General features: G+C 51.1%; 1 protein-coding gene across 2 annotated transcripts; it reads right to left on the bottom strand.

Moving 5' to 3' along the window:
• Nucleotides 1-523: 523 nt before the first annotated feature.
• Pde1b (phosphodiesterase 1B) lies at nucleotides 524-27,315 on the bottom strand. Of its 2 annotated transcripts, none has more exons than XM_048802854.1 (15): nucleotides 27,029-27,315; nucleotides 10,677-10,790; nucleotides 9,395-9,577; nucleotides 9,129-9,195; nucleotides 8,676-8,792; nucleotides 6,461-6,601; nucleotides 6,001-6,101; nucleotides 5,794-5,919; nucleotides 5,567-5,668; nucleotides 4,377-4,497; nucleotides 3,977-4,058; nucleotides 3,509-3,617; nucleotides 2,916-3,046; nucleotides 2,362-2,480; nucleotides 524-1,919 (listed from the first exon to the last, which is right to left on the bottom strand). In XM_048802854.1, exons 1-14 carry the CDS (start codon nucleotides 27,106-27,108, stop codon nucleotides 2,377-2,379), a joined length of 1,578 nt encoding a protein of 525 aa, XP_048658811.1. In that variant the 5' UTR covers nucleotides 27,109-27,315; the 3' UTR covers nucleotides 524-1,919; nucleotides 2,362-2,376. The 2 variants fall into 2 exon arrangements, with proteins under 2 accessions (XP_048658811.1, XP_015349062.1); XM_015493576.2 differs by lacking the exon at nucleotides 27,029-27,315 and adding an exon at nucleotides 15,078-15,379.
• Between the last annotated feature and the right edge of the window lie 354 nt (nucleotides 27,316-27,669).

Here is a 27,669-nt window from a genome sequence, read left to right as displayed (position 1 = left end):
CGTGAAGTGCACTCTGGCCCTTAGCTCATGGAAAAAAAGAGGCATTTATTGATGTGTCCCTCCTCTGGCAGTGAGACAGACCACCAGCCCTTTTTCCAATCCATTAGCAAAAGATGGATAAAGAGGCTCTGGTAGGGAAGTAAAGAGTCATCTCTCCCTTGTGCTAGGGACTGAGGAGCCAGAGTTAAACAAAGACCAAGCATAAGTGAAGAAATGTCCTCTGATCCCACAGCCAGGCCTCTCCTGCCACTGACTTTGATTTTCCCGGGTAGTAGAGAAGAGAAAGACAGGAGATGATCATTCTTTTGCCCTCCTTGCTGAAGCAGCAGTGTTGTGGAGAGGGAAAAAGGGCACAGTTTGGGAGATATAAGCTGCACTCTGAAGGCCCCTCCTGTGCCTCTGACGAGACCTCAGCTCTGGGTGTCCCTCAGCTCACGCTCAGGGGGAGCACCCCACCAGCATCCCATCCAGCACATGACAAAGCTCCACCAACTTCCACCCAGTGAACACAAACACAGCCAGGCCCAGTCTCCCTTCTTTATTGATCTCTGGCTATAGCAGGGGCCAGGGAGACCAAGGGCAGGGGTGAGTCACATGCGTCTCTCCCCACTCAGGGTGGGGTGGGAAGGGCAAGTTTCAGGGTGGCAGGTCTGAGAGACCATGAATATGGACTTCACAAGAACAGGGTCCACTGTACAAATGCATGAGTGGTATCTACAAGAAAGGAGGAGCCAGTCACCTGGACTTTGGCCTTTCCTGGGGCCAGGTGGGGGGGAGAGGAGCCTGAGGAGAGGAAGGGGCACCGGGCCTGGCTGGGCTCTCCCCAGAGGTTATGACAGCAGTGGCCCTGACCCCACCCCCACCCCCACTGTCTGCCTTCTGCCCACCAAGGTCCCAGGGAAGGGGTCTTCTGGTGCCTGCGGCTGAGCCAGTTCTGGAAGATGGAGGGAGGGGAGGGACCCTCTCTGTTAGTAATGCAGGATTATTGGATTATAGCTCACCCTCCCCACACGCCCTGAACCCCAACCCAGCTGGTCTCTCCTGCCTGTGCTCATAAAATACACCCTGAAGGTGCTTTGCTGTGGAGACCTCAAAGCACTTTACAGACATTGGTCGGATGGGAGCCTCCTAGCCCTGGGGACAGGAAGGAGGCAAAGGGCTCAAGACTTGGCCAGGGCAGGTAACAAGCCCCCAGCTCTCGAGGCCCTCAGGACAGGCCTCCCCTCAGACCTTGGCCCCCACGGTTCCTCTCTTCCCCTAGTCACCATCTGGGCATGAGAGAGAGAGAGAGAATCACAGGGAGTCAGGCAAGAGATGGGGCCGAAGCAGTGCAAGTGTGGGGTCAAAAGGATCCCACCCCACCCCTGTCCAAAAAAGGGACCATGCCCTGAAGGAACCCCCTCCCCTTCCTGCACACAGGGCTTTGAAAACCCCCTTTTATTCCTATTCCAGCCCTTCCCAAGGGAGGAGAAGGGGAACCCAGACCTGCCAGCTAAGATCTGGGGTGGGGGACTGAGGGAACCCCCGAAATGTATTGCTTAGAAACTTGGAGGCAAAAAGGATAGGGGAGGGCCCAGGGGGCTGGCATCTCTGACCCTCCCCTCTAGGCCCTGGGAAGCCTCCAGGAAGCTCCCCTCTTCCAGGTAGCCATCCGGCCATGAGGGGAGCCCAGAGGCAGGGGGATGGGCACAGTGACCACTGGGAGCCTGAAGTTCCCCAGTCTTGCTGCTGGGAAATTAAAGTGCACCTCAGAGGGTGTCAGATGGGGAGGGGCCCTTCCCCCAACCCCACAATCTCTGGCATTTGGCCTTCTGGTGGGTTGTCTCTTCCATGACCTCCATGCTCCCTGGGAGCAGATGGGGGAGCCAGTCCCGATGGATGGTGCTAATGACATCAAACACTTCAGACTCGGTGAGGACCTGGGGAAAGAGGGAGAAGCTTCAGTGCTCTGGTCTTTGCCTTCATCTCCAGCCCAACCTGCTTCTCCAGGTCCTGCCGGATCCCCACTGGTCCCAAGTACAGTTGTACAAAAATGCCCTTCAGAAGCGAGCCAGCCGAGGGTATGAGCTGGGCTCACCTGACCTCACCAAGCCCGTACCCCAGTGGGTGTGCTGTCCCTAACCCTCACAAAGCCTGGTGCAGGTGCCACCCTGCACAGTTCTGCCCTTCCTTCCTGCAGGGTCTGTGGGACCAAAGAGGGTGGAAGTATTTCCCATCTCCTACCCCTTTGCCCTGTGCCTTCACCTCCTCCACTTTATTGCCTGAACTGGGGACAGGAGAACCTCACATCCCCTGGTGCCCATAAATGACCCATCCAAGAGGCCGTGTTGATGCGACTCCCTGCCTCCACCACCAGCTCACCTGGGCCAGCCGGGGCTAGTCCAGATTCCCATTCTGGTTGTGTTCATCTTCTGCAGGGGAGGACGGGGTCTCTTCTTCACAGGGGGACAGCTCATCAATGGACATCTGGTTGGTGATGCCTGCAGAGGGGTGCAAAGGAAGCCGAGTTTAGACCAAGAAGTATTTTTTCCCCAAGAAAAAAACTGTGAAGGAGAAAATTAAAAAAAAAAAAAAAATAGGGAATTCTCACCCACTGCTCTGCCTCCTCCCAGCCGAGCTCCCCTCTACCCATCATCCTTGGAAGATCCTCTCTAGCCTTGCCAAAACCCACAGCTCCCACCCCACAAGGAAGAGCCAGAGCCACCCAGTCACCCAGATCTACAGAGGCACACATCCATTCTAGAACAACCCAGGCCACTCAGATAGTCAACCTTTCCTGTGACCTAACTTTAGTCTAACTGGCTCCTTTCCCAACTCCAGGGGGTCAGAGTTGCCCCAGGGCTTATGAGAGCCCAGGCCGGCTGCTGCTCTCTCCGCCACCAGACAGGCTCACCCCCACACGCAAGGCCACCCACCACTTGCTGCCCGTTCCTTCCACTTCTGTTTGTTCTCCTGAATGTACTTGGTCCAGGTGGCACGGAAGCTGACCACGTCAGGGTTGGGGTCTCCCACCTCCACGTCTAGAGAAGGCTGGCGCCACTGGAAGCTGGGAACAGGACCCCACCCCAGATCCGGAAGTTAGAACAAGCCACTCCAGTACCACCTTCACAGCCCTCAGAGCGGAGCAGAGGAGACGGGTGGCCCAGAGGAGGCCTAGGGATCCAGGTCCTCTTTCCCTCTACTAGGCCCGCTGCAAGTCCCTGTCCCTCACCCCCCAGTGTCACCCCTCCCTCTCCACGCCTTCTCTTTGGAAACAAAGACTACTGGGAAAGCAGTAAAGACCACAAAAGGAAGAAACAAAAATGTGGCAAGGTGCAGGGTGCGTCCCAGGCCCTAGTCCCATCGTCTACCCCCGCGGCATGACAAGAGGCAGACGGGCTCCAAGCTTGGAGTGTGCTCCTCCCCACGGCCCTGCCATGGCTGGACCCCGTCCCCAGGAATTGGTCCTCCGCACATCGAACGTTCCTCCCCCGGAACCAGGAGACCTGCTTACTCCAGCCCCCCTCACCTGGGCTGGTTTTTAGACTTGGAGTCGTCATCCACCAGGGGCTGGACACTCTTCTCTGCCACATCGGTCAGCACAGAGAACGTGGGCTCCACAATGAAGTCAATGAAACCTGCAGGCAGGACAACAGAGGAGTCCTACCTGGACAGAGGACCGGGGCAGAGGACACAGCTGACACGGCCATGACCCCCAGCTGTAGGTGGAACAGAGTGGGGAGGTAACCAGGGGCTGGAACCTTCCCAGCGGGGACAGACTTTGGGATGATGTCTTTGTGAGCCCAGAGAACTACTCCTGCCATTGCGGCCCCTGGCCTCCCATGGCAGAACCCCATGCTGGAGCGCAGAAGCAGCCCTGCCTCTGCAGGAGGATTGGTTCGGGGGTATTTAGGGACTTGAAGAAATCTTGGCCCAGGCCCACACAGCACCCTTGACCCTTGCTGTTACACCCCCTTTCCTGTAGCAAGGCACTCACCGATCTGAGACTGCGCCACCAGAGTGGACGTGCGATCGCAGAGTGGTGAAAAGGGCAGGCCCAGCTCTGCCTCCTTGTCTCCCTGCAGGAACAGGACAGGTGGGGAAGCTTGGAGAGAGTGCCTCAGCCCCACCAGACTGGTGTGCAGCTGGGACGGCAGGGGCTTTAGGAGGGCAGGGGAGTTTCTGTGCCTGGGACCTGGAAGTGACTGATGTGCAAGGGAACGGAACTGCGGCAACCACCATGAAGCTGTGAGGATGGAGGAGTTTATACCCCAGATTCGGGATGAGGTCAGCAGCAAAAGGTGGCTGAACCATCTGGAGCAGGAGTAGGGAACTTGCGGAATGAAAGCCACGAGAAGGCCCCCATGGGCAGAGGGTGGCCAAAGATGCCACTCTACCTGGCGGAAGAATTCTTCCATGAGGGCTTTGGTCCAACGGCTGTGGACTGACCACTGCTTGGTAGGATGGCTGATGTCAGCAGCATGGAGCAGAAGAGACAGGGCCTTGGACTTGTCAATCCTGGGTGGGGCAGGTGTCAAGGAAAAAGAAACTGAACTTTTAGGGAAAGGAAACCTGGGCCATTGCCAATCCCATGCCCTCTCCCAGACCCATTCAAACAAATCCTTTCACATAACTCCAAACACCTTCTGAGCTGCACACACACACACACACACACACACACACACCTATATGCATACAGGTAGCAGCACAGGTTGGGAGTGGGAAGCCAGGCTCCTAGAATCTAAGGGCCTGGGTTTGAATCCCCCAAACCCACAGCACACTAGCTGTGTGCCACGGAGCCAGTTACTTAAAATTTCCATATTTCATTTTCTTCCATTCTAAAATGAAAATAACTCTACCACATGTTGAGTTGTTCTAAGAATTAAATGACATACAACAAATAAGTATGGAGAAGAGTGTCTGGCACATAATAAATGCTCAGTTGATGTTATTTATAGTGATAATCATTATTATTATAGTACCTTCAACAATGACCCGCCGTGACACTGTACACTCTCCCACACAGAGCGTACACAGAGATAGGCACACACGTTCAGGGCACACACAAACATATTCTGTTCTCTTTTACATTTAGATACGCCCCATGTCTAAGCAGCACTAGATGTAATTATAGCATTTGGTTTGTCCTGTTTGGGGTTTTTTGGTTTTTTTCTTAACCTCACACGACTCTCCCAGTGGCCCTATTAGAGCAGGAGCTAGTGGCAAGCGGATGTGGCGAGAAGTGTATCATTTTTGCCATTTCATCGATGAGGACGCTGGATCCGTAAGAGTTGAGCGAGTTTCCCAACACTGTGGAGGAAGCCCATCCTCGGGCTACAAGGGAGACCCATCTTGGACTCCGGGCCAAGTGCCCTCCAGCAGGTCAGGTGACCAGCTGCCCGCAAACCCAGGGCCACGGTCAGACGTGCCACACTCGCTCTCACACAGGGATACACTCAGGAAGATGTCTGGAGCCTGCAGTCTCCACACCCAGCTAAAGACCCAGCACACCAACTTCCCAGCACACACCCCGATTCACATGCCCCTCCCTCTGGCCTGGCACCAGCCGCTCCCCAGCCCGCGCCACCTCTCCAGCTGCTGCAAGGCCGTCTTCATGGTCTTCACTTGCTGGAAATGACAGGACATGTCTGTGGCCAACACCATCTCAATGACCAGGGCCCGCAGCTCTCTGCATGGAGAGAAAAAGACAGGTGATGGGCCCTCCCAGTCCTGCCGCACAGGAAGTCCCACAGGTGGGAGAAGACGGCTGGGCTGAGGGGTCTCTGAGGAGGCCAAGGGCTGGCTTCTGCTCACACAAACTCATCCTTGGTGAGGTTGATGAAAATGTTCATCTCGTCGTCCTGCATCAGGCGGAAGACAGAGCTGATGTGGTGATTCTCCAGCACAGAGCGGTCATTGTACAGGATGGCGCATTCTGACCTGCAAAGAGCCAGGGTCGTCCTGTCTGGTCCTCGAGGAGGGGGGCCCTGGCAGCCTCCCCTCCCCCACCCGGCCCCTCACTTGGTCTGGATGTGGAAACTGTTGGTGGTGCCCGTGTGCTCATAGTCGTGAATGGCTGCGGCGAAGACGATGGCCAAGACCTCGATCTCCGACAGGCAGTGCTGGGGGAAAGAGTCAGCATGAGGGACGCTCCCCACTAGGTCGTCTTCCAGTCTTCATGGCCAGCTCTTAGGCGAATGCATCCAGGTACCTTAGCTCCCGGCATGGCCAAGGACCCTCCTCCACCCCAGCCTGTGACAGTCCTAAGGCATCCCGGCGCACTGTCCCCAAGCACTGCCTGTGAAATTCTGGTATCTCTGGGAATTCTCTAGAGTGAGCTCATCCAATTTGACTCTGTAAAGGCTTTGGGATGCCAAAGAAGGAAGAAGCAGAAAGGGGGAAATGGAGCGGAGGATGACCTAGACTCCCAACGCTGACACAGTGACCCTGAGCTATGGGAAAGCGCTCTCCGGGCACCTACCACCATCCCTGTGCGGAGCAGGAAGCAGTGCACCGTCTGGGTGACGTCGGCTGCATGGATCTGGTTGTGGTAAGGGTTCTTGTATTTCCCATAGCCTGTCTCCAAGGCCTCCAGGAAACTCATCAAAAACACAGTGGGGATCTATGGTAGGAGGGAGAACATGGAGAAATATCAGGATCTGCAGGAATGGCAGCAACGAGCAAGTCCACCGTCCTTTAGAAGACAGTGTGACCTAGGGAGAGAACAGGGGTGACAGCCAGCTGAACCTGGGCTCACATCCTAGCTCTATCGTCTGCTGGCTGTGTGACCTTGGGCAAGTCACGACCTTGGGCAAGTCACTGTGCCTCCCTGTGCCTTGGATACTTAACTGCAGAACGAAGATAATACCACCTACCTGGAATTTAATGAGATAAGTACAAGGCACTTAGAACGTGCTCTCTAAAGAGTAGCTATAATTATTGTTATTTCCTTGGAGATTTGTAAGAAAAAGAAAGAAAGCTTCCCTCCTACCTTCCAACCACATAGCCCCATTCCCAAATCCAGAACCACAGGAAAAGGCTCAGAAGCAGGGGAAAGAAGTTGATGGAGAGAGGACCCACCCATCCTGCAGATGTGGGTCACCCTCTGCTCAGAGAAGCCTTTCCTGACCCCTCCCTAGTACACTCACTGCCATCCACCCAACGGTCCCACTGCACACACATCCACATGTCTAGCCCTGTCTCTATATATGCCCTGGGTGTCTCTGCCTCCTTCAAAAGGCTCAAGGCTCCCAGAGGGCGGAGCTGATGTCTTCACCTGTCCTAGGCTGGGAAGGGACCAAGGTTCCGCACTTTGGGAAGCTTCTATAGAGATGAGCTCTAAAGTGCAGAGACAGAAGACATGCCACTAGTCAGACCCCGCATCCCCCTCCCCTACCCCTGGAGGGCTGTGCCCCAAATTCAGGGAATTTTAAAGGACTGTTGCCATGACAACTGCCCTTGCTTTTGCGTTGCCATGACATCCCTGGAGGGAAGGGAAGGGAAAGAGAGGAGCAAGGAGGGGCTGGGTGCCCGGGAAGAGAATGTGGAGCTCAAGACGGAGGCTCTGCCCAGCAAACAAAAAGCCTGTGTGTGCCACACCCCACACACTCACACACACACACACACACACACACACACACACACACGCTCACACACACTGACTGCCTCGAGCTCGCAGATGAGGTGGGCCAAACCCAGCCTGGTGCCCCTTCCAGGTAGAGAGGCAGAGTTGGGGGAAACTGGTGGCTGATGTATATGTCTGTGACCAGTGCAGAGCTGGGACGGGGACAGCAGGACTGGAGGGAAAATCATGAAGCCGCAGGACAGGCGGCAGGAAATGCGGAAGAACGACTCAGCTGAGCACCACGGGAAAGTTTGGAAACTGTCTTGGGAATTGTTGGGAGGGGAGGACGGGAGAGTCAAGGGGAGGCTCACGGGGATGCGAGGACTGTGGTCTGTTACAGTGAGCGGGGCGAGGATGGCCGCAGTGGCCTTCCAGAGCCTGGCTAGGAGGGGACCCTCCGCCTGAACTCCCTGGACTGCGCCTCTCTATGGCGCTGTCTGGGAACACTGGCCTCTCCCTCTGCCTCTAACCTCCACCGTGCACCCAGGAGCTGCCAGGAACCCCCACAGCGACTCTTCAACCCTCACCCCCACTTCCAGTGTGGTGTTTCCATGTGGAAGTGCTGCCTCCTGGTCTTTGCTCCCCCCCAGTGCAGGACCTGGAGACCCCTCCTGCCCACGCACCCCACCAGCCCTGTCAAGAGCTGGTCCCCTCCACAAAAGCCCTCGCTGCAGAGGCCGGAGCTGGGGGTCAAGGGAAGGGGTAACCAAATGTGTCCCTCTCCCTGCCCAGGAAAAAAAGGAGACTCTAGTCCCAAAGGACACTGGCTGACAGCATCTGCACTCTAGGCCCCCAGAGTCACAGACAGGAGCTGAAAGGGAGGTGAGCAGCGCCCAGATTTGCGGAGAGGGGAGCAAAATCCCAGGCCAGACAGGTACAGACCTGAAATCCCCCTAGGGAAGCAATCAGGAAGGTCAGAGGCTGGGACTACAGCCAAGGCCAGCAAGGGAGGCTGCCCTGGCACTGAGACTGAAAGAGGGAGCCTGTGGAGTCTAGTCCTGAGACTCTTTCGGAACAGGAATAAGAGGAGTGGAGACTCCTGCCTGGAGACTGAGGCAGAATGCTGGCCAACCTTGAAGCGACTGATGAGGTTATGTCGAGTCAGCAACTCAAACACAATGGTCCTCAGGGCATGGTCATCTGCTGCCCGGTTCAAGGAAAAGACATCAAAGCACCAGAGGTCCAGGTTCTGTGGAGAAACAATGAACTAGGCAGAGAAGCTCCCTTTGGGGAGTTTCCTTGCAGCAACAGCTTGAAGTTAGACTTCAAGGAGGACTTCACCAAGATTACAAAGAACTGGGAAGCAGGAAAACAAAGAGGTGGTAAAGGGACCTCTTTCTTCCCTTAAATCTCTCAGTATGGAAGAGGGGAAAAGGCAAGCATTTGCCTCTGGGGTAGGCAAAAATTGACTTGAGGACTATGGAAACATAAAAGGGGAGGTAAAAATCACATCATAAAGAGAGTCTGGAAGTCCCATGGCTATTCCAACCCCTAATCTTCTCTCTCCCCAAAACCCAAGGATCACCTTGAGACAGTTGTGGACTGCAGTGGAGTAGGTGGGACCCACGGAGGTGTATGTTCTCCGGAACATCCTAAGAAAGAACAGTGAAAAGACAGAACAGGGAGAAACTGCTGTAAGTCCAGGCAGTAGGGACCTGGCCAGGTGGAGCCCTGGGGACGAGCCACGAGCATGTGGGGTCTCAGGGCTGGTGGGCTCATAAAAGACCAGGACAGTGGGGAAAGAGGGGCAGAGCTAGAGGCAAAGGGAGGCTGGGTGTGGGCAAACCTCACCGCTCCACGAAGATCCCGGCCTGCACAGCATGCACGATGCTCCGGAACTTGGGCTTCTCCTCTGCTCGGCGACCTTTGGCTCGGGTCTGCTGGGTGAAAGTGGAAGCCAGCCAGTCCCGCACCTCGGAAGGCACAGCATCGGACCGCAGCTCCTGCAGCTCATCCTCTGTGTCCAAGATTTGCCTGCAGCCCAGAGGGGAGTCATAGAGGAGAGACAGCAGGTGCTGCCACAGCTACAGACCCTGCACCCAGCCACACGCCACGCTTAGTAACATGCCAGCTCACTCCATCTCTGCCCACCCGGTCCTTTCTTTTGCTACATCTTTTTATTTCGGTCTCACTGTCTGGCATCCCCAGCAGGGAAACGGCTCACTATATGAGGTAGTAAGCGTCCCAACCACAGGAGTATCCAAGCAGGCCGTGGAATGCCATCTGCCAAGGGATGCCACAGACAGAGCAGCACAGCCCAAAGAAACAAACTGCAGGCTGCATAGATGAAGTTTTTAATTTTCTAGTAGCTGCATTAACAGGGTAAAAAGAAAACGGTGAAATTTGTTTTAATGAAAAATTGGATTTGAGCTAATTAATACCTTTAAAATAATATCACTTAATGTGAATCCATAGAAAATGTATGAAGGACGTGTTTTACAAGCTTTCTTCCAAGACTCTGAAAAACCAGCATGTAACTTACATGTGGATCTCAATCATCCCTGCAGCATTTCAAGAGCTCAAGAGCCACCCAGAATCAGCGGCTCCTATGCGGGCAGCACAGGTCTAGAGAAGTACTCCGCATTGGGAAGTTTAAGGTTGGATGAACTCTCCTCTTTCTCTCTCTTTCCCATAAATGCCAGGCAAGTGCTCTACCACTGAGTTACACCCTGAGCCCCCTCTTGGTTATCTTTTGCCTCTATCTCTGCATCCGTCTCTTCCTCTGGCTCTTTATCTCTCTCAAGAGTTCTTTCTATTTGCCTCCCCTCTCTCAGACTCTGTCTTTGCTCTGCATTTTTTTTTTTGGGGGGTACCAGGGATTGAACCCAGGGGCACTTAACCACTGAGCCACATCCCCAGCCCTTTTTTATATTTTATTTAGAGACAGGGTCTCACTGGGTTTCTTAGGTTCTCACTAAGTTGGTGAGGCTGGCTTTGAACTCTCAGTCCTCCTGTCTCAGCCTCCCCAGCCGCTGGGATTTCAGGTGTGCGCCACCACCTGGCCTTTTTCCTACTTTGTTACTCCCTGTCTCTGAAACACGTGTGCCTAGCTGCTAGCGCAGGTCTCGCTCACCGAGTCTCATCGATATAGACGGCCTCCAGCAGAGAAGCTGTGTACTCCAGGTTCTTCTTCAGCTCCTCGATGTTTACCTCTCCATTCTCCAACTGCTTCACCATGTAGCGTAACCTGCAAGAGGGTATGGGGACAATTATTCTGCTCAGACATTGCTACCTTGTCATGAAACTCTTTAATAGGACAGCTTTTATTGAAAGAGCTTCAGTCTTCTATAAGTTGTTAATAATTCTATCATCAATGATAACAACAGCTAATTTTTTCTTCTGGAGTTATGGCTACTGCCTGAAGTAGGTTTACCCCAAAGTTTCATCCCAGGCTCTCCTGACTCTACCATTCCCATCCACCATCTGATCTCTGTTTCCTGCAAACTCTTCTTTAAATTGCCGGGGTCCCGCAGAATTAGCCAGGAACAAGCCTCTGGGGTGATGTTTTGGGAATGATTTGTGTCATCATTTGAATAACCTAGAGTTATGTCACCCAGGAGAAAGGTCTGAGGATCCACAGGAACCAAAACAGCCCCCAGAATTCTTTCAATGTCTCTTGGTCAAGGCAGGAAGGGGGGAACATGTCCACAGCCCCTCTGTCCCTGGCAGGGATGGCAAAGGCACAGAAAACAAAGACCAATCTGAATGCTTTCGCCTGGCCTCACTCCACGCAGGCAGAGCTAATGGATTATGATTCCAGAATCCATCAACCCGGACAAGGCTGGGTTAACCCCTGCCTCCCCGGTCATGCATCAGCTCTGGCAGTTACTGTCCCCATCCTCTCCCTGCCTGTGACCGGTCTAAGCTTCATTCAGGGCAAAAGTGGTGAGTTGAGGCCAGGGATCTCACATCCTGGATGCTTTCCCTAAAGGGACAATCACATTTTGCACTTAGGAGTTCTGGGGGTCAGTGATTAACTGAGGGGCTTCTTAGAAGTCTGGCAAGTCCAGCCCAGGCTGTCACAAAGCAAATGAAGCTCTCTGATTCTAAATGGTGATTTTTAAAAAGTGACTAAACACTCTTTCCTCCCTCTTCTCCAAAACCCGCCCTGCCCCACCAAAAGCCCACACCAGGGTAAGATCACAGCCCTTACAATTCCCCACTGAGAGGGGGCTTCAGAAACCCAAGGTCACCCATGAGTCAGGGAAAGAGAATGAGTCAGGGACCAGAGGCTGAAATTAGCATCAGTTCCCAGGGATGCCGCGGGAGGGCTGAACAATGGCATTCCTGAACAGAAGCGGCTCTAGAATCCTGGGGTCTCTGCAGCTCTGGAATAGGGGTGCCCAAAATAGCCAGCACCAGCAAGTATTACAGGCCTGGCAGTCCTGGCCATCCTTGCCGGCCTAAGAGCAAAGGGGACAGAAGGAAAGGCAGCAAACGGGGAGGGTGAAGGAGCTGGAGGGTGCTGCTTTGGCGGCCGGCCTGCAGACCGTTTCCATGTGGGGACAGCCGGGTGTCTAACAAGAGGGAGGGCGGCTTTAGCAAGGCTCAGCCCCAGCTCAGCTTCATCAGGAGGAATGGACAGAGAGGCTAGATAGACCTCACCAAGGCTTTCCCAGGCAAATGAGCCAGAAAGGAGCCACAGGCCCTTGTATCTTCAAAACACACCAGGGATCACAGAACAAAGAGGGACCCTGAGGACCCAGGCATAATCCAGGGCTTCCCTCTCCTGGTCAGTCCCGGTGGCCAGGGACCCTGGAATCTGGGGACATACTCTCCAGAATGAAAGAAAGCCCTCTTCTCTGGGCTATGGTTCCATCTATCCCCCAGATTCCCTCTACTTTAATCTTGTAGGTCCCTCAGCTTTCAACAATCAAAAACTCTGTCCCCAGGGGTCAAGGCCCACCACCAAAGTTTTCCCGGTTCCTTTCTCAATCCACCTCTGGAAACACACCTCCCAGCACAGGCTCCCAAGTGAACAGCCACGCCCGCGGGTGCTCATTTGCATGTATTTGCATAATCACTAACAATGCTGCCAGCTCTACATTTTAAAAAGAGCTTTCTCCTACATTATCTCATTTTATCCTCACAATGGGCCTATGAGGGAGAGAGGAGGGAAGGAATTGCTAGCCCTGTTTTCAATGCAAAACCCTGGACTCAGGAGGCTGCTTTGGCCCAGGGCACCCAAGCAGCAAGCTGGAGGCTGGAACCCCAGGTTCAAAGCTGTCACTTCCTGCTGTGAGCCCTTGGGCAAGTCTCTAACTCTTAATCAGTATTTATTAAAATGTAGCCTAGAGACTCCCTGTGGAATTACCTTGGGGACATGTTAAAACTTAGATTCTAGACCTCACTGTGCACCTGCTGAACCAGGATGTGAGGGGATCATCCAGGGATATGCATTTCTAACTAATACTCCAGATGATTCCAATATACTCTAGAGTTCAAGAACTTTCTTTAGGGCATAAATTTCCTCATCTGTAAAAAGGTGAAAATGATAATGAAGCAGCCTCATAAGGCTATTAAGAGGATTAAACAAAATAATATATGTAAAGGACCTGGCACATGCAAAAGGTCTCCATAAATCTGATTTGAATAGAAATTAAGTGACCAGCATCCTACTGGCCCTGTGAGGCTCCCCCCACACTCCCTTCAAACCCACAAAGAACTTGCCTGCTCTCCCCCAAGTCCAGTAGAGAAGAGAGAGTTGAGTTTGGATGGAGGTAGATAATTAGGAAGCCCCCTAACAGAAGACACAGAAGAGGATAATGACTATGATCTCTCCTTTATGATTAAAAGACTCATTTGTTTCTCTCAAGCACCTTATGAAGGCCACACAATTAATCAATCTCAGGTTGGCAAGGCCTCCAACTCACACTTAAAGACCTGCCTCTGTCCCCACACCATGAAGGGCAAAGCAAGTCAATTATGTACTTAGCTTGGACAGATGTGAAGAGCATTTCACCACAACTTCTCCAGCCTCAGCCAGTTGACCTTAAGTGTTCTTGTAGGTGGGACAATGGGAGGTGAGTCTCTGGATGACACTGACCGTGACTGATTTCTCTTGGTTGCCATACTCAAAGCACATAATATGTGCTTAGTGACAGCTCAACAAATAAATATCAGGGGAAGGGGACAGATTAATCAGATGTGAGGCCATCTCCCAGAGCTCACCATGGAACTCCCTGAGCCACAGTTTCTGAAACTCTAATGGGAAGCCTGGCGAGAAGAATGAAACTGCAGGTTGACTTTCAACACACTGCTCCCCAAGTTCCTCCTTCCCTCGCCTCTAGATCCCATCCAGGAGCTCACGAACAGCTTCTGTTGAAATCTGAATCAAACACGATCCAGACACCAGAAGGAAGGAGGTAGGGAGGGAAGGAAAATTAAAGAATAAATTTGACAAGGGAGGAGTCCAAGAAGAGATCTGCACTCAGGCAGCTGAAAAGATCCAGGTGTTGACTGCACCCTCCTGAAGTCACACACACACACATACACACACACACACATAAGCGTTCCGGTCAGCAGGGCTTCACTTATCCAAAATCCTTCAGAGTTAGGATCTTCCTAAACCTACCCAAAGCCCTCACCTCACTATCCTGCGGGAAGTCCTTCTTCCCACCCTCATCGGTTTTAATTCAACCCTCTGGTTCAGGCCTCAGAGAATCTGGCAGGGACTGGTCTCCTTCCCTGTAGAACAAGATACTCAGCACTGTCTAGTTCTCATTCGGCCACAAGGAAAACAGAAAGCTTCCCAATAGTCCTCCCACCTCCATCCCTACCCCTGATTCCCAACCACCACTTTTTTTTTTCCTTTACCTTTGGTCCCTGTATGACGCAAAAAGCCTCAGATCCTCACCCCTGGAAGCCCAGCCTCTCTATCTCTAGGCAGCCAGCTGGAAGAGAAGACTCCTGGCAGTAAAAACCCCAACACCTCAGAAAAGCCCAGCTTCCCCAGCCCCCACCAGCTCATTTCTTTGGATCACCACAAGGCTGATGTTCTGGGGATTTCCAACGCCCTCTGCCACTACTTCCAGCACCCACCATTCTGAAAAGATCACCCACTGTAAGTAGGGAGCTTAGGACAAGTCAGCCTCCAGCCAGAGGACTGGGAGTCAGAGGAAGAATTATGTTTCCAGTTTGGGTTCTTAAGACAAAAGGAAGAAACTTCAAGGGGATGTGAGGTCCCCAGACCGCTGAGGATCAGGAAAGAGAGAAAGAGGAGGAAACCCTGCTAAGTCACCTGCCATAGCCAGGAGGCAGTGATATAAAAGGAAAGAAATGGAAATGGGAGGAGACTAAGGGGAAGTCAGGTAGATGGAGTAAAAGGTGGAGAAGTTGGTGCACACAGACACACAACTCATACGGGGACTCTCAGGTCTTGGCCCCTCCCCTCCACCAAACTATAACTGGTGGACCTACAAACAGCTTGTTCTTTCCTCCTCCCCTCCCCTCCCCTCTCATCCCCAGTACCTACCTGAGGATGGGACCCTGGAGATGGCTCCTCTGAACAGGTACAGGGTTTGCCATGGAATCGAAATTTCCTACTTTAGTGTATCAAAATGCTGACCCCTGGGACCCAGGGCCCCCACGAGGGTACAACTCCCTCTTGAGCCTCCAAGTTCCTCCTTCAGGTGGAACAGAACTCAACGACTGACCAGAAAACACTTTAGGGGATGGGGAGTAGAGGGGGCCCAACTAGAGGAAGAACTGAGTGAAGAAGCAGAGACTCAGCTTTACAGGAACTGGGTGAGAGGCCGCGGGAAAAGTTTCACATCTGAATCAGACTGAAAACAAGAATCTGTTGTCAGAAGAATCCCAGAAAGGACAGAAATAGCACAGTCCAGCCCCTTGTTCTGAGGAGGTGGGGCTCCTGTTTGGGAAGAAGGGGTTAGCAAGAGGCTTTAGGATACAGGAACTATCCTGAATCTGTCACAAAGAAGTCTGGAGTGGAAGGGGAAGGAGCCCTGATAAAGCCCCCTAGAGGGGCTAAGCAGATTCAGCTCCCTCTCAGGGTCTTTTTCTGGGACCATTCTTCAAAATGAGTTCTAACCCACCTGAAAGAAGAGAAGCAAGACAGGAGAATGAACTTCCCAGAGAGAATTAGAAACTCTAGGGGTGAGGCTTGCTGAAACTTGGAGCCAGGTGATCCTGAGACAAGGTTTCATAGGGAGGGAAGGAATGAAGTGAATGAATGTCAGGAGGTCCTGTTCATAAAAACCAAGAGACTGGACAAATTAACACTCCCAGCCCCAATTTTCTCATCTGTAAAATGGAGATAATGGGAAAGTGGTGAACTTTAACTGAGAGAGATCAACCCAGCGCAAAGGTAGAGAAGTAATGAGATGGCCCAGGAGGGACCAAAAGAGTCACCCAGAAGAAGCCTGGAGACCAAAACCCTCTCCTTCCACCTCTACACTTCGCTCTCACTCGGGCAGAGAAGGCAAGAACCGGCCTCTGCAGCGCGGAGTGGATGTGCGCACACAGCCCCAGCCGCCTCCCGATTGGCTGTGAGATGACATCACCAATACAAGAACACTGGGGCCGCGATTGGTCAGCTGAGGGGTTGGGCGGGGCTAAGAAGGAGAGGGCGTGGGTGAAGAGGAAGGCTTGCAGTGAAGAGTTCCTGGCACCTACAGTGTCCTTAATCTGGGGTCTAAGGCTGGGAGTGGTTGGAAACGAGCAAGCGGGCTCTTGCAGATGAGCATGGCGGGAGAAAGGGAAAAGGGAAGGAACAGGCCAAGAGCTTGGATTTTATGACAGGAAGTCTTCTCCCTCGTCCCTAGCAAAAGCAGAAAGAAATTAAAATAACTTGTCACTATGCCAAAGTCTTGAAGGATTATAAATACATGAAGTTTGGAGTGGAAGTGGACTTCAACAGCAACAAGAGCCATGGAGGTCAAAGACCTCCTGTGGTTTTCTTAATGAACTACTGATGGCCATATGAAGAGGGCTTCTGCAGATTGTGGAAGAAAGGAAACCTACTCTGTCCATCTTGTTCTCTCTGGGCCCCATCACCTCCACCCTCCCCACATCCACCACAAGCTGATGGGTTTCCAGAGAAAAGGGACTGGACTCAGTGTCAGAGACACAGAACTGTCACTCAGGTTATGAGGGACAAGTCATTTAGCCTATTCCCCGGACATGCTTGCTTGGAGAGGTGGCCAAGGGAATTGGGGCAGGTGAGAGCCAGTTACACTCAGCCTGAAACACCAGCCACCTCCAAGTCAAGCCAGCTCCTCTCTCTCCCAAGTGGCCTCACTCCAGGGCCTGCTATATACTAACTTCAATCCTCCTTTTGAAAGGTGGAATTTCTTAGACTAGGCAGCAACTTACCAAGACACTGTTTCTAAATAAAATATTTTTAAAAGGGCTGGGGGCGCTGGGGACGTGGCTCAAGCGGTAGTGCACTTGCCTGGCATGCGCGGTGCACTGGGTTCGATCCTCAGCACTACTTAAAAATAAAATAAAGACGTTGTGTCCACTAAAAACATAAATAAATAAATAAATATTTTTTTAAAAAAAAAAAGGGGTGGGGATGTGGCTCAGTGGTTAGTTAAGTCCCTCTGGCTTCAATCCCTAGTACCAAAAAGAAAAAGAAAAAAAAAGGCTTTGTCAAGAATATCCTGCCCATTCTTCTGCTCTCTTGCTCAATAATACCTAAGTTGGTTGGACAAATGACTGCTTACCATCACTCTCTCACACACACTGCACATGCTATGTCATTCATTCTAGCCTATTATTATTTATTGCTCCTAATAAGAAGGGCTATTGGTCAACCACTACCTCTTCCTTGAGAAAATAATTCCACATGCCCACACTCTACCTCTATCTGGGCTAAGGAGACTGTCACTCACCTGGGAGGAAGTACAAAGATGTGAGGACACCAGCAAAGGGTCTAGAATCCATTTTCCTTTAGTCCATAAATTTAGGTTAAAAACGAAAAGGAGGGGCTGGGGTTGTAGCTCAGTGGTAGAGCATTTGCCTCACACACGCGAGGCCCTGGGTTTGATCCTCAGCACCACATAAAAATAAATAAGTAAAAATAAAGATATTGTGTCCATCTACAACTAAAAGAAAAATACACTTAAAAAAAACAAAAAGGGGTTCAACCATAATGCCTCTCTCCCCTGCCCACACCCAGCTTCCCCACCCATGCTGAGGAACAGGAATTGGGAGAGGGAACAAAGGATGGGAAACTGTCTCCCATCACAGAAGGGAGTGGGTAAGGGCCTGGGGTGGTCTGGTGAAGGGACTAACTTGCTCATCTCAAGGGTCTAGAATCTCAGAAATTGAAAGAAATCATCTAAATTCAATAAGAAGAGGATATGAGTTAAAGTCAGGAGAATTTGCCTGGACTTTCTCACTATATGTGACCTGGGCAAGTCACTCTGAGCTCTAACTTTCTCGCCTATCGCAGGTAAATAAAATGTACTTCACAGAATTCTCACAAAGACCCTATGAGATACTGTATGAGAACACTTTGGGAACTATAAAGTGATACATGAATGCAAAGGATTATTATTTAATATAATCCTTTATTTAGTCCAGCAAATATTTATCAAGAGTCCTCCATAAACAAAGTCCCATGTGTCCACCCTTATACCTAGGACCCAACTTTCCATCTGGGCCCCAAGTGGTAGCTGGGTTACTGGTGGAAAAGTTCTAGTCACCTTGCCACAGGCACTCCAGACATCCGGGGCTTCTCTCTAGCTTCATGTTCCACAGAAGCCAGGGAAGCCGTGGAAGCAGAAGCCAGGGATTTCGCTGAGCATGGAGCTCCAGAGCTAAGAGCAACCAGCCCTCATCGCTCAAGCATTCCCATCCCTCCCCTGGCTTCCCATTGCTATAGGAGCAGCCCCAATTCTGGCAGCTGGCTGGGCAGAGTGGCGGGGGTGGCTCCAGAGATAAAAATAGCCCCCCTGGTGGCAGAGCTGGGGTGCCATCCTGGGAGGCAGCAGGCCTCAGGTTGACATGGCAGCAGTGGTGAGAGATCTCTAGGCTTGGGAGGGGGAGGGGACGGGGAAGGGATTGGGCAGGGCTGGGGAAAGACTGGAAGATAAGTTGGGGAAGCACAGAAACCAGGCAGTGGAGAGAGGTGAGATCTGAGGGGCAGGAGGTACTAAGAAAGCAGGGAGGGAAGGAAAGATCTGGAAGGTGCTTCAGGAGAGAGTACGGGAGGTAAGAGGGGGAAGTCTGCTCCACTCTTGGTGTCTGAAGGCAGCTCCCCCTCTGCCTTCTACCCAGAAGCTGTTTCTAACAGGTGTTCCTAGCAACAGCCAGCACAGCTCCGATCACATGAGGAAGGGAATAATCTAAACAGTTGGAGCCTTAGCCAGGACTAATAATAACCCAGGTGTCCTAGCTCCCAGCCCAGTGCACAAAGGAGTCACCTCTCCCTTGGGCTTCAGCCCTTGAGAGAAGGCAGCGGTGTTGGGAGGAGTGGGCAAGAATGTCAGAGGAAGGCAGATGGGAGAGGAGCTCCCAGGAGGCAGTCCAGAAGAATCTTCCCCTGGCTCACTTGTCCACCTCTCTCCCTCCCTATGCTATTTAATTCTCATTAACCACTTCCACATGGACCACCCCACCAGCCCTCCAAACCACATCCCAACAGATGTTTCCAGCAGATGCCCTGCTTCCAGGGAGCCTAACAGATGCTGAAGGTGGCCTGGGAAGGAAAAGAGAATTGGAAGCTTGGCAAGGGATGGCTGCAGGTGTGATGGGGCACTAGATTGTGCACCAGCAGGAGTTCAGTCTGGTCCCAGCACTGCCTCCATCTATCTCTGGCATCCGTTTCCTTCTCTGTAACCCTTTAGGACTCTCAGAATTCAGGCCTGGAGTGGAGACACTAGGGACATAGGAAACCTGGACCTTGGTTCCCAGGTTTTTTTCTGACTAACTCATTGCTTCTCCCAAATCATAGCTTTAAGCATTAAAGGAGGAGGGTACTTTCTTCTTTGTCAGAGAAAGGTCACATTCTGGCCTCCATGAATTTCTCAGGAAGTTCTCCTGCATATCTGTCTATCTCCAATCTATTTTGCTGCAATCAAAACAACAGCTAACTTTGTTGGCATTTCAAAGAGCAGAAGAGGAGAGAATGGGAAGGACAAAGGCTAGTGCGACTGGCTTTTATCTTCTATCTTTCACATTGGGACAGCTAAAGCTCCTGCTTATAGAGAGATGGTCAGGGTTTCAAGAGCTTGGCAACAGGGCTGGCATGTGTGCTCATTCAGCCCAGGCCCCAGGAAGTTTCCAAACAAGGTGAGCATGAAGGAGAGAACTAGGGAGAAGGTGCCAAGCTAGATATGCAAGAGCTGATAAACAGGGGAGCAGGAAGCCAAGGAAGAGAAATGAAGGAAGAAACTGCCCTAGTCTCCAGGTCCTGCTGCCAGAGAATCACCAAGCACCCCCACCCCAGCAGGCCAAGCTCCCTCCCCAACCTAAACTGTGCCAATACCAGCTGGCAGCCCAATCATCCCACTGCAGTGCCACTATCATTATTTGCAAATCCGACTTCTCATTGCAACTATGAAATCAACCGACCTAAGAGCCAGGTTCTAGCCAACAACAACCTGAATCACCCCCTTTCTAACTCCCAGCCCCCAACCCCAGGTCTTTCCATGGATACACCCTGGCTTTTTCCCCACCAAGCCTGTCTCTCTCCCAAAACCCCAACACAGCTCCCTCCACACACACCTCTGCCAGGTCTGGGATGCTGAGATAAAATCCTAACCCAAAATTTTCTTCTCAGACAGGGGTAAGCTCAAGATGCAGCAGGAGCTGGGGGGACAGGAGCAGCTGCAGCACTAGGGGATGAGGGCAGAGGGGCAAGAGCACTGGCCCTGGGAACAGCCCTGCATTGAGTGGATAAAAAGGTTTTCCCCTTTTCCCTGCTCAGGAGCCTTTGCCCTGCAGTTTCCATCTATGCCCCTTCCTAGGATTCTCTCCCAGTTCTCTTGGACCATCTAGCCTTCCTCCCATAGGGGATAATCTCATTATCTAACAAACTCCAGTCTCCCTGTTGTCTCACCTCTACCTCACCTGCTGCCCTGGTCTTGGCCCTCTTTCTCTGCCGCTGTCCTGAAGAGAGTTGGAAAACAGCTACTCAACTTCCGTACCTGAGAAAATCAGCCCCTTGAGATTCAAAGGCAATTACTTGGCTTCCTCCCCGAGGAGCTGGGAGGATGAGGTCATTGAAAAGGCAGGAGAAAGGCCTGCAGACACAGAAGTTGAGGCTGGACTCCTACGAAGGCTCCAAAGGGTGCCCGCAGCCAGCTCATCCCATAACATCTGGGTGAGGGGAGGGTGCCCCAGGGATTTTCTGGTTCCTAGCCCAAATAAGGAGGAGTAGCAGAGAGAAGGCAAGAGTGAGAAGATAAATATAAGGGAACAGGAACAGGGAGAGGAAGGCAGACAGGAAAAGAGCAAAGGAACCTAGGAAAGAAATATGGGGCAAAGGAGGGAAGGGACAGAGGAGAGGATGCAGGAAAGAGTCAAAGAAGAAAGGAGAGAGCAGAGGAGTCGAAGACAAATCCTCCATGATTCCTTTATGGGTTCAAAAGACAGGCAAGACTTCTTTCCAGGTTTTGTTTTCCTCTATCCCAGTGGGGAAGCAGGGGGGTGACCAAATAAAAGAGGGAAAGCTAGAGACAACCGCTCAGTTCAGGGGTTTTAGTAATAATGCCCTGGGCAGGAGCAGGTAGGGAAGGATCTAGAGAAGGATCTGAAAGTGTCCAGGCCTCTCCAACTGAGTCACCTTGGCTTCAGTCTCACTGCATCTCCAACCTCCTTTTCACCCTCCTCTGGGCAAAAGTGAGATAAATGCAACCTCAGAGGTGGAATCTCCTCTCTGTCTTTTTCCAACCTGCCTCCTGGGGCTCCTGGACAAGCAGAGGGATATTTAGTTTCTAAAAAAACTCTTAGAGGTTCTCTAAAATAGGATGTGGCATGCCTGAAGGCATTACCCCAGGCCTAGGACTTAAGATGAAAGCCACTGGGGAAGAATACACCCATGTAAGGTCCCCCACACTCACCACGTCTCAGAACTGCAATTTCTCTACCAACTTCTAGTTTGACCACCGGGACAAGTTGACAAGGAGTCCCTCTCTTTTTTTTGGACCTCAATGGCCCATATTCTTTGTGGTATAGCCCTCCTTCATCACCACCCAACCTTCTATTTCCTAAGCTCATATACCTGCCCTCGCCCCTTCCAGGTAAGCATTTGTCAACAAAAGTCTTCCAAATCATGTCTCCAACACAGGAACTTGAACTTCTTAGATAATTCATATTCCTTCCTCTTGAGTCTTTATCTTTCTCCCCTATCCCAGCCAGTAGTCACCTATTCATTCCTATTCCCCCTGCCTCTTCATAAGCTCTCCTATGCTGAAAGCCATTGTCATTTAAAAGTCACTTTCGTATGGATGATATCAAATGAAGAACTGAGACCTCAAGATCACACGGCTAGTGATTACCAGAGTGGGAATATGAACTCAAACTCCAGGATCCTAACATATTCACTGCTTTTTCTCCTATCATCATCCTGCCTCCCTAATTCCCACCTATTCCAACCAGAGGTGTGTGGAATTCTTCCTCTGGTCTGAGTTTGATTTACCCTGTCTCTGCACCTCCCCTTCACCTTACTGCAGGAATTTTCCACCCTCCACTATTCCAGAGATGCCACGCAATCCTCATTCAAATAAAGCAGATGGAGGGAATCAAGATAGGAGACATCTGATGGGTGAGGGGGTATAAAAACCAGGGAGAAGAGATTCCCTGTGCCATGGCTGGAAGTGAAGAAGGTAGGACTCATCCAGGGAGGACGGCACACACACAAAAAATCATCCCACTGAGACCGGAGAGAAATGATGCTCCCTTTTCTCCAGAGGTCCAGGGAAACACAGTTTACCCTGCAATCTTCACAGTAGCTCCACAGTTACATACAGAGAATGAAGGATAGCAGCATGATTTTCAAAACTGGTAAGAGCCACACAAGACCACTTCACAGCGCATATACAAAATGAAGACAAAAGGAAGGGTAAATCAATGAAGCCCCCAGTCCAGGCCCTCAGCATCCTTGTTCTGCCCTCTGAATTACCCTAGGATTGTAAAAAAAAAAAAAAAAAAAGTCTTATTTTTTTGGTGAGTGTGTCACAAATACATGCACAAGATCACCCATACATATTATCCCATTACCTAATATACACACACACATAAATCATCCCATTCATACCTAGGGCAATCAATTTCACATACTCAGGTAAGCACATACCTTCCAAACCCATTTACTATTCCACATGCCATTTAGAAACACAAAAACAGAGACGTCATCATGGAGCCCTGATTCCAGCATGCACATCAACCTTTACCCAAACACTTACGTATACATGTCAGACGTTCACAGATTCATCCTGACGTATATTATTCACATAGTCCAAATACCATAGCTTTTGTATCCTATCTGTAATTCCTTCAGTTCCAGGCTGTGTCCTCCCAAACCCTCCTACCTTTTAAGGATCACCCTTTCTCCAAAAAAAAAAAGAGAGAGAGAGAGAGAGAAAGAAAGAAAAAAGAAAAGAAACTCCCTTTCCTCCATTCTATTTCCTACCTCCTGCATGGAGGTACACACACCACAGAATCAGAGGCAGAACTGGGTTCCATGGCATATAGATGTATAATCATTAATTCATTTGTTCATTCCTTACTTTAAGACTATTTATTGAGTGCTTATCATGCTCAAGGTACCAGAGAAGACTCTGATGAAAAAAGACGAACAAAAATAATCCCCAACTGGGTCCTTGCTCCAATCTCATCTGTAATGACCTTGAACCACAGCATAGGACATTGAACCTAGACCTCAGAGATCTGTGTGTGAATCAATCAGGGACAGAAAAAAAAAAAAAAGGGATTATGTCTATTCTGTCCCACAGGAAGGAGGCAGTTCTATCTGTAAAATATAAAAATCCAATAGAAACTGGAGCAGACGGATGAGAGTGACTCTTGTAGTATCCTGGGAGAGGGAACTCATATCTGTGCCTTTCCTATGTGTATATAACTCCCCCCAAAAAGAAAAAATTAGGCAGAAACCCAGAGTGATAGAATTTTACTTCTTGGGTAGGTACAGCAAAAGGAGGGTGCCTACCTCACTCTCCGTACCACTGAATGGAGCTGAACCAGATTCCAAGCTCCATGGGAACAAGGTCCATGTCCATTTGTCCACCACTGTAACCCCAGCATCAAGCATACCACCTGGCCCACAGGAGAGTACCAAATAGTTGTTAGATGAATGAATGAGCTGAGGCAGCAAACCAGTCTCTGCTTATAGTTTTTCTTGATTCACAAAAGACACAGAAACTCCTTCTACCTCTATTGATCTCTCCCGACACACTCTCCAAAGCCCTCTGGTCTTGAGGACCAATAGACAATCCAGTCAAATCCTTCATCTTAGGGTTAGAGATGCTGAAAATCCTCCTGCCCAAAACATCATTTCCAGACTTTCTCTCTAGCCTCTCTCATGCCTCAGTTTATGAGTCTGCTTAGTTAGGAAAAATTTCCGGCTAGCCAGAGGTAAAATCCCATAGTTAGAGACTTTTTCCAGCTCATATGCTCCATATTCTGAATTTATCTCTTGACAGGGTCCTAGGGTTGAAAAAAAAAATTCCTGGATATTCTTTCCAAAAAGAAATTTTCCTCCACAATTATATTAGAGGGGGTTTTTTAACCAGAGGCAGAAACACCAGACATGGTCCCTCTGAAAGGAATCTAGATATCCTAGATTAGAAATTAAAGTGGGGGGGGGGTAGGATGTGTTGAGTAAGGGAATCAAGACATATATATAGAGAAAGAGATAGATATTTAGATATTCCATCTGTCTTTGTTTCCATTTAGTACCCAGTCCTGAGATAATCATGTCTACCCCCTGTTTCCAGACTGTACAACCTTTTCCTCCCTAGCCCATGAGGGAGGGAGGACTATATTTCCATTTAAGGGTATTCCTCCTTTCTCACCTCTTTAGGAACCACCTGACCCAGAAAGTTAGGGAAATTCTCCTAGCCAGCAAAATCCATAAATCCTTTTATTTCCTTTCATCTGATTTTTCAAAACCTCCCCAATATTCAAACAATGCCAGATCCAGAAAGACATCAATTTGGAATCTACCTTGATATTAAGATCCTTCTCTGGGCAGGGGTTGTGGCTCAGAGGTAGTGTGCTCACCTAGCATGCACGAGGCACTGGGTTCGATCCTCAGCACCACGTAAATATAAAATAAAGATACTGTGTCCACCTAAAACTTAAGAATAAATATTTTTTTAAAAAAGATCCTTCTCTGCTTTGAGAAAAGGAGACTGAGAATTTACTCCTGTTGATTAATCATGGGGATATGGTACTTTTAAATTAGCACACATAGCTGGCTAGAATGGAGGCAAGGTGCATATAGGATGAGCTATTTATGCTGTGGGGAGGCCATCCTGATAGACCTAAGGACCGGATCGCTGAAGTGAGTGAAAACCAGAATAATCTAATCACTAAGGTTAACGATCCTTGTCCACCATGTAAGGCCATCTCAGCTGGGACACTCTAGAGAGTCAGCTGCCTCCACTCTCCTCTCTCCTCCAGGTTTCAATGCCTTCTGTGATCCTCTTCTGTCATCATTGAGCATTTCTCACAATCAAGGCAGAGACAGCAATTTGCTTTCAGGAAAGACTTTTAGTTAGAAAGGTGTGAAAGATGGTAAAACCCTCTCTTCTACAGGGCCCCACTACCTGCAGGCAAGGTGAGTATATGGTGAGCCACCAGTGCCATGGGGAAGTCATCCTGAGAAACTGAGTTCCCCCATTTATAGACCCTAAGGCCCCCACTTTGCCATTCAAATACTTTCTTACCTGCCCCTCTCTTCAGCTTCGTTACCGTTTGCAAAGCATCATTTTCTATCAAAAATCACCTACTGCTCCTCCCAACAAAAATCAATTCAATCCAGTTTTCCATTTCTTCATCCCAGAACTCATTCCAAGGCTGCGCTTCATAGAACCTGGCAAATTGCATTGGCCAGAGGCAGCAAAGGAGGGGGACTGAGGAGCACATTTGAAGTCCAAGCTCTGTTGCCCACCGTGCCTCAGTTCTCCCTCAGGCCTCTCTAAGCAGTGAGAGTATAAATCAGACCCACCTACCCAATATAAAAGCATCATCTTGTCACCACAGGCGAAGTATCTGAAGAACACAGCCATATGCATCCATCCATCCCCTTCCTCCATTTCTCACTTTATCAGAACCCAGAAATAGAAAGCCTCAGTGTTCACTACTAAGGTGACTGGGGGGAAAATGGGGTTCAGAGGTTATGCTTACTATTTCATCACCAAGTATCCATCCTCTCCTATCCAGCCTCTTTCCTGGTGGCTGTAGGGAGTCATCTCAGCGAAAGGGGCATCCTCCCTTGTTCTCTGATTAAGAATCAACAGACTGCGCAGATTATTACCCGATAGCAACTGACTGGGAAGTAAATATGGTGCATGGCTTGTCTCTGACCCAATCCACTCCTCCTCTGAGGAGCAAGAAGAAAAGTTCCTTTCCTCCCTGAGACTGGTGTGTGGGACACCTGAGTCCTTCCTTTCCCCATTTATTCATCCCCACAAGCCCTGATCCTGCAACAATAAAAAATGATGCCAAAATGTGCTTGGAGATCCCGGGAGATCCTATATAAACAAAAAGGCTTTGATTAAGCCAATTACCTGGCTCCTGTCACTCATCCTTTCTTCACTGCCACCCCCTCCTCCAGCTCCCAGGTGGGGGCTCCACCCCCTCCTCCAGATTCCAGGTGGGTCATTAATATGCAGAGTGAGTTTCTAGGCCCCAAGAAAAATGAGCAACCCAAGTATGGGGCACCCTCACCTCTACTCCCTGTGGGATGCAGAGGGCAGAAACTACCAATCCCAACCAACCTATATATGACCCACAGGTTGGCACAAGCATCCCCACGCACTACATTTGCAGCTGTGTGTAATCACTACAACACAGCTCTGTGACCCACGGACACTCGTGCACACGCATGTGATGTGTCTCACATCTGCACAACCCTGCACATGGATACGTGTGAGTCAGCCTGGCACCTCCTGAATGCTGCCGGTCTGCAGCCCTGCCACACCGCACATACTGTGCCGCCTCTTCGCGCTGCGTGTGTCACCCGGGGGGTCCACAGGCACTGGTATATCGTTAGCTTTGTAACTCCCAAACCTGCTCCAACCAACCGGCTTGCTCCGCACATGCCTGGCACATGTGGCCTGGACACGCGTGTCAGGGCCGTGTTTCCTCGCACCTGCCAATATGTGTGCCCAAGAGAATTTATCAGCCGGGCTCCAGGTTCCCCTCCCCGCCCCCCGCACACACACTCCAAGCTCCTACGGCCCCTTCCCCCCTGTTTCCCGACCAGGGACTCACAGAGATCGAAGCTTAATCCACATCTTCTTGCTGGGGGCTGACTTCAGCTCCAGGGGTGACGGGCAATCCGACTCCAGCATCTCTGGAGGGCTGCGGGGGGNAGGCTCAGCCCGAGCTGGCAGAGCTGCAGTTCCTGCGGCTGCTGCTCTCCCGCTGCCCTGCCGAGCTCTGGGCTCCCAGTCCGAGCTCTCCGCGCCGCCGCTGCCGCTACCTCCACCGCCGCCGCCGCCGCCGCCGCGCGCTGCCAGAGCCGCCTCCTCTCCTCTCTCCTCCTCCGCCGGCCGGGTCCCCCCTCCCTCTGCTCCCCTCCCTTCTCGGCCTGCCCGCGCGCCCGTCTCTCACTCCGCGCAGCCACTCCTCCCCCTCCCAAAGGAACGACTGGAAACCGGGGGCACACACAGAAGTGCCCCAGGGCGAGCGCGCGCGCACGGGCACCCGGCACCAGTGGCTGCGGCGTGTGCCCTGAGCGGGTGAATGTGAGTGCGTGTTTACAGAGTGCAGCGCAGGCGGCGGGCAGGACGGTGTGGGTGATTGTGTGGGTTCCCTCTGTGTTTGTTTGGAGTTTCTGTGTGTGTGCATATGTGGTTTCATGTATCCACGAGTGCCCAACTGCCTGTGTGTCCCATGTGAGAGGGACTGGT

This window comes from Marmota marmota, unplaced genomic scaffold (assembly GCF_001458135.2).
Source record: "Marmota marmota marmota unplaced genomic scaffold, marMar, whole genome shotgun sequence".
Classification (NCBI taxonomy): Eukaryota; Metazoa; Chordata; class Mammalia; order Rodentia; family Sciuridae; genus Marmota; species Marmota marmota.
This window is presented reverse-complemented; position numbering and strand designations above follow the sequence as displayed.